This window comes from Antrostomus carolinensis, unplaced genomic scaffold, assembly GCF_000700745.2.
Source record: "Antrostomus carolinensis isolate BGI_N321 unplaced genomic scaffold, ASM70074v2 scaffold23352, whole genome shotgun sequence".
NCBI lineage: Eukaryota > Metazoa > Chordata > Aves > Caprimulgiformes > Caprimulgidae > Antrostomus > Antrostomus carolinensis.
This window is the reverse complement of record NW_010300472.1, coordinates 59,619-66,135: the sequence shown is the minus strand read 5'-3', so window position 1 is coordinate 66,135 and position 6,517 is coordinate 59,619. Positions and strand designations below refer to the sequence as shown.

General features: G+C 44.9%; 1 protein-coding gene across 2 annotated transcripts in view; it reads left to right on the top strand.

The window, feature by feature from the left end:
* The first annotated feature begins 5,768 nt into the window (after window positions 1–5,768).
* RNF220 (ring finger protein 220) overlaps window positions 5,769–6,517 on the top strand; it is a 48,673-nt gene continuing 47,924 nt past the window's right edge. The window contains exon 1 of one of the 2 annotated variants that reach the window (XM_010163156.1): window positions 5,769–5,807. In XM_010163156.1, coding sequence (XP_010161458.1) covers window positions 5,778–5,807 — 30 coding nt within the window. In that variant the 5' untranslated portion in view covers window positions 5,769–5,777. Of the gene's footprint in view, window positions 5,886–6,517 lie in introns of both variants that reach the window. The other variant, XM_010163155.1, reaches the window with a different exon arrangement.

Sequence of the window (6,517 nt, the reverse complement as noted above, 5' to 3'; positions counted from 1 at the left end):
TGTGTTTTAATGAGCTTCTAATCAATTGTGCAACTTTAAATCTTGCTCTGTGAGGATGGTTTCCTTATCTGCGTTAGTTTACATTGTAGGACTTGTCCAAAGATACCCGGCTTTTTGTTTCATATTCTTATTGACACACTGAAGAAACTTAGGATATAGAAAATGCAGTCTATCTGTCAAAGAAAAATCTATTTCATTTGGTTTTATTATGTTTTAAATGTAGTTTTCAGTATTGCTGTAACCAGTTTATCTTGGTATCTCTGTCAAGCTTTTGAACAGCTGAGTTCAAGAATCACTTCTGGAAACCCTTCCTATAAAAAGGGGCCCACAGTGGTTTTTCTTCTCTCACATAGTCTTTGACTCACATCTCAGCTGCCCAGGCTTTTTGTGCCAGAGTCCTGTCAGATCTCCTCCATGTGTTCCATCCTGCTGTGGTCACTTGAGGAAGCACAGCAAGAGCTAAGCAAAGAGAAGGTAGAGAGGGAGATGTCTTCTGTGAGCTGCTGTTGGCCTGGCTGCAACATGATTAGGTCCTGATAGTTACATGGTTCACAGGTACCTGCTGGTCCAGGATTTTAATTCTGTAAGTCAAACCTTTGACTTAAATTGAACTGTAAGTGAGGTGAATGCATTTGCAAGCTCTGGAGCAGGAGATTAATGTTCTGTCTGTAAGGCTCCCAGCTGAGTCTTTGTGTCTGAACTTCCCTGTCAGCCTCACTGAGTTAATCCCACACCTCTCACCTGTGCTAAACTCACTTTGCAGAGGTTGTGTCCTTGTGAACCCAGGAATATGAGGTGCTGATTCCTGACGAATCCATGTGATAAAGAAGGCATTTCTTTCATTTGCCTTATTTCCAGTGTTGCCAAACTGGAAACTTTAAGCCACCCTGTAAGTCGATGCTTATGGAGCTTGGCAGTGCAGAGCAGGTTAGGTTGCCATTCCAAATCAGAGGCACAAAGTTATGGGTTAGTGTATCAGAACGTGGATGCAGCGGGTTAGGTATGTGCCAGCCTTGGAGAATAGCTTCACATTGAAGGTTGCTGAAAATCATCTGTGTGGAAGTTTGGCCATGCAAACGTGAAAGCCCCACTGAGGCCCCGTCTGTGATTTGGCCCTTAATGTTCTCTCTCAGGCAGATGAGCAGCAAATGGTACATAAGGTCTGAAACAGATTCATTCTTGACCATCTGTTTTCATTCTTTAGCTTATTCTTGAGATGGCTTTTTGTGCTCTGCCATTGCTGCCTTTGTTCCCTTGGATCAGATGCTCTTGGATAAGTTGATCAGCCACAGAAGCTTTTTTTGATAGGTCTAACAAAGTATAACCACTCCTCAAGACTCTTCTTGCAGAGAGCATGTGCTAACTCTTGTGCTTTAATATCTTTGATTCAAGTAAGGTGGCATTCTCAATAGAGTTATAAAATACTTCCTTACAAAGCTCCTTTTGCACCTGCCTGAGAAGCTGATTCCTGTGTTGGTGGTGACCATAACCTGGCCTCTCTGGGCAGACCTCCGTGGAAGTGGTCTCTGTGCAGTTTGTTGTTGAACCACCACCAGTGTGTTGTGTGCTTTTGTAGCTGATGGGTGGGGGAGGAACAAAGCTAGGTGATTTTCACTGGAAAGGAGACAAAAATGTTTCCACTTAATTTGATTGGCCTGCCATTGCAGGAGCTGCTAATGATGTCTGCATGGGACTCGGGGGACCACTCAAACTGGTGGAGGGAATTATAAGAGATATTGCTAGTAACTTAATCATCTCCTTTGATGCTGTGTTAGAGGTTTTTATAGTGTCCACTGCTAGATGCTATGTAAGAGCACTTCTGAGGTAATTAGTGCCCTGTCCTGAAGGTGAATTTTTGCTTGGGGAGGGGAGTACCAGTGAAAACTAAAACCCATTAGCTTTTCTCTCAGGAAGTTTTGCTGGGCTAGAGAATAACATGATCTTAAGGCATTAATGAGGTTTAGCCTTGATGGGGGGAGCCCATTGTGAGAAAAAATCCTTGGTCTCTTCTGCCCGTAAGGCAGCGGTGTCTGTGGACAGGGGTGGGCTGGCTCCTTCTCTCCACGCCCATGGGAAGGCAGGGGTTGGTGTACCCTCAACACTAGAGCCTTTGTCAAGTGCAGTTTGGCTCCTTCTCTGGTGCAAGCAGCATCTTACCTTGCAAAGTCCCAAAAGACTCCATATTAGGAAAGGGAAGAGCAGCTCCCTTTGTCAGCACAGCTGCCAAGTTAAGTCAGAGACTGTAACTGAGACCCTGGCCCTTGCAGAGGGTGTCCTCCCAATTCTTGCTCACCTCCATGTGCTACTTCCTCATTCATATGCTGTGGTGACTTAAACTCCCTGGGTGCCCAATGGTTTAGTGTAACCTGGGGGAGAACACGTTCGTGCAGCAGGAGCAGTGTGTAGGGTAACGTACATCTGTTAAAAGTGAGGCCTCAAAGGTGCTGAAAGCCCTCTGATGGCCTAATAATAATTATTAATGCTAATAAAAATTATTGAACTCCTCACCTCCTGGCAGAAGGGTGGAATAATAACTACGGCGCCTTCGTTCAGTCAGAGATAAGAACGGGTCGGCCTTGTGCAAATCCTCCTTCCCGGAGCTCCGTCCTCTTCTTGCGTCCAGTCCTCTCTGGCTGCGTTTTTCTCGTCCTGAATTATGAGAGGGAAAGGGTTCTCCCCCCCTGCTCTCTCATGCTCCTGTGACAGGAGCGAGGGGGAGAGGGATTAGTGAGCTAATTAGAAATGATCGCATCTATCAACACTAATTAACAATCCTGTGGTCTCACTTGCGTGTTCTTTTGAGCCGCTCCCCTTCGGGACAGCGGCACAATCACCCCCTGCCTTTGGGGCCGCTCCGTCCCTTCTGCGCTGATTGGAAGTGATAGCTGGGCTGCGTGTCCTGTCGGGTAGGGACAGGGCTGCTCTGGATGTGCTTCCTGGGCTGCAGCATTCCCTCTCAGTTTCTGCTGTCACCAGGGGCAGCCTGGGCCTCTGTGGGCACAATGCTGCCCCTGCTAATGACCACAGAATGAAAATGGCAGAGGGATTTGTTTTCAACACCTCTTTCTTCCAGTGGCTTTTTCACTTGTGGCACTAGAACTTAAAGGGCTGCTTCTCTAAATGAGCCAAAATAGGGGCTGTCTCCTGCATTTTGGTGAAGCTGGAGCACAGTGAGGTTCTGTTCCCAGCTCTGCACTAACTTTTCAACAGTAGATCAGGTGCTTGTTCTGGCAAAATGGTCCCAAGAATTTATCAGTGTGAGACCTAAAACAAATTGTCTTCCTTTTATTGCTGTTACAGTGCAGGGACTGGAGGATGGCAGTAAAAAAAGTTACAAATACTAATAAACTTGCCAGGCAGACTGACATAGCTGAATTGACCGGCCACGGGGGATCCTACCAGAATAATTAAACTGCTCCTTCCCTACATTTCCCTGTTTAAAAACAGGATGAGTTGAGAGAAAGATGTGTCTGCAGTCAGGTTAGAGAAGGGTTTGTTCCTCTGTTTTTCTCTGGTCAGATAGGTGTTTGCTGGAGAATGCTCAAGTTGTCTGATTCCAGCCTCCTCCTCTATTTTGTGCTGGCTCCGCGGAGCTAGTGAGGCAAGGAAAGAGCACCTGAAACTTACCCGAAAGAGCCCTACCAGAGGATATAGGTATTCGCTAAAACAGATCTTCAGAAGTTTCTCATGCACTCAAGTACAAAACAGAAAGAGCATGGCTTAACTCTGGTAACAGGGCTGGATGATGCTGAAGAGGGAGGAGGGAGAGCATTAGGGGGTTCAGGAAGGGGAGAGAATACAGAGGACATGTTGGGGGTCATTGTTTTATTTAGAAGTGGAACATAATTCATCTGGGCACAACGAAATTCGCAATAACACTTCATGGTGTTGGCTTCTGTCTTGACTGGAAGTCAAGCAGTTTACCTTCTGGAGCAGAAGCTAACTGTATAGGTAAAATAACAGATTTAAGCAGGCAAAATAGAAGGGAAGCTATTAAAATATCCCACTAGGAATACTGAAGTACCTGAAGTGTGTGGAGAGGCAGGTGGGCTGTGTGTGGTGCTCCCAACAGAAGAGAGGGTTGTGGAGCTTCAGCAAATGAAATTTAAGTGACTGATGAAAGCGGTGTGCACTTACTTGACAGTCTCTGTTGTTCAAAGTGCCAGGTCTCAAAGAAACCCTCTTGTTTTGGTCTCAAGTTGCTGTCTCTTATTCTAGGAATGTCACGTTTGTAGAAGCCTTTCCATGATGCCAGGAGGGAAGATTTGTTTTGGATAGAGTTTTCCTACGAATCTGTCTCGTTCAGGGAGGAAAAGCAATGCTTAGGGAATTATTTGAAGTGTTCTTAATCCTGGAGCATCACAGAGTGTAGGGGATGGTGAATATTCCTAATTCTGGAGTATGGGAAAGTATATCCTAACCCAGAGAGTCCTGAGTCCAGAGAAGCCAACAAGAACGCCCTGAAAGAGGCCTTTCAGGTCTGTCTTGCTGTGTTCAGATAAAACGTCAGTGCATCCACATCACCGAGTGAGTTATAAACTGATGCACTCTAGAAAATGATTGACAGAGACCTTCCCATACCCTGGTCCTTCTCTTCCTGGCATTCCAGCAGCTTTCTCTGACTCGTTGGCTGCAGGGAGCTGTTGATCCCACTGTATTCAGGCATGAAGGCTTTCAGAGCATGCTGCAGTGCTCACAATGTCAGTAACGATTTCTGGCTAACGCAGCTTTTTGGTGGTGTCATCTCTCATTATCACATGGGCTTTCCTTGGGCTTTTCCTTGTCTCTCATTCAGAATTTTGACCTTCCTTATTAATTAAACAGCAACATTCCTGCAGCCAGTGATTGAGTTATTCGGTAATACCTGCCTAAAGCCATCATAATAAAGGACAGAAGTTCTTGTTAATGCAAATGTTTTGGTTCCAGATGTTTTGATCACATTAAACGGTGACTCAAATTAACCAGTGACTGGATTAAGCAACAGGCTACCTTGGCTGCTTTTTTTAATCATCGTGATTCCTAACATCTTTGGTTCCCAGAGCAAGCCCTCAAGAAGACAGTGTAGCCCCCAGTTTTCTTCTACATGAAAATGGTGAAATAAAAATAACAGAGAGAGCCAGGAGATGTATATCATAGGTGCTGCATTCTTCACAGCGAAGATCTTTCCTCTCCATAAATGTTACCTGCTACCAAGATGCTGCTCTGACTTGCGATGTTCTAGGAAGGAATTATTCAGGGTGTACAAGAGCCTCTGTAGTCCTGGAAATGACTGTTATATACCTTGTCCAAGGCTTTTCAGGTTCTACATGATCTTTCTAGAGTCTAAGCAAATTCCTGTATAGGGAATAGATGTGTTAGTGGATGGTTCTTGGACTTGGAAGGCAATATCCAGGGCAGGATTCGGTGGCTTGATCACTTAACTTTGAAAACAATTTAAGGTTTCCAAGATAAACTATTTAACCATTTGAATAACTTATCTGAGGATGGGCAGCAGATATTCCCTCTCCTAGTTAGTAAATTGTGAGTAGATACCTTTCTGAAATGAGGCTGCACTCAGCTGCAGGTTACAGGTTTAATCTAAGTAACAGTCTCTGTACTGCTTACGGAGGTCAGAATAGGGAGTTGCAGAGGGATTTTCTGGTGTGAAATCTTGCTGTTTCTACCAAGGATTTATTATTTGAAGCTGAGCAAGAAGAGTGAGTCTACAAACTTGACATGTTGTCTTTTGTTTGTTTGTTTTCTTTCCCTGGTTTCTCCATGCAGCTCGGATTGGAAAAATGAAACGGAGGAAGCAAGACGAAGGGCAGGTATGTCCCCTCTGCAGCCGACCTCTGTCAGGATCCGAGGAGGAGATGAGTAGGCATGTGGAACAATGCCTTGCAAAGGTAGAGGCGCAGCAGGATCACCAGCTGCCATTCCCTTCTCCCTACTCCCAGCTTTGTCTGCAGTTGACCTAACATGGGGCAAAAACTAACATTGCTGAGCTTGCAGGCAATGCTAACTGTCTCCCTAAGATCTGTAGTCACTTCTCTTTGTCTTGGAAGATGGATCCTTCTGGATTTTCCTCCTGTGTTGCATTAGTTACTTTTTGCACCCTTTTGCTGTTATTGAAGTCTAAGTTGTAGACTGTAAATGTAGAGATATTGTAGTTTATGAAGCCTTTTGTAGGATGTCATACTTCTTATGTACCACAGCAGGAAGAGTTCTTCTGATCTCTGCCTTTGACAACATTAGAATTCTTTTTTGTTGGGTTCTTTTGCAACAAGCTGGCATTTGTAAATGTTGCATGACCATCTTGCTCCAGGAAGTGCATTTGAGCAGGACTGTTCTCTTGCTGTTCATCCCAAAGACAGAAAGGAAGAAGGAGGAGCAAGCCCTAGGGGAGGGAGAGAGTTGTGTCATAGGGCTTTCTGTGCTTGTTTCTCAGGAAAAGCCCACAATAGAGATGGTAACAAATTCATTCTTGTTGTCTCAAGAGCTGCATGGTATAAAGAGAGATGTCTTTTTGATCTGTGTG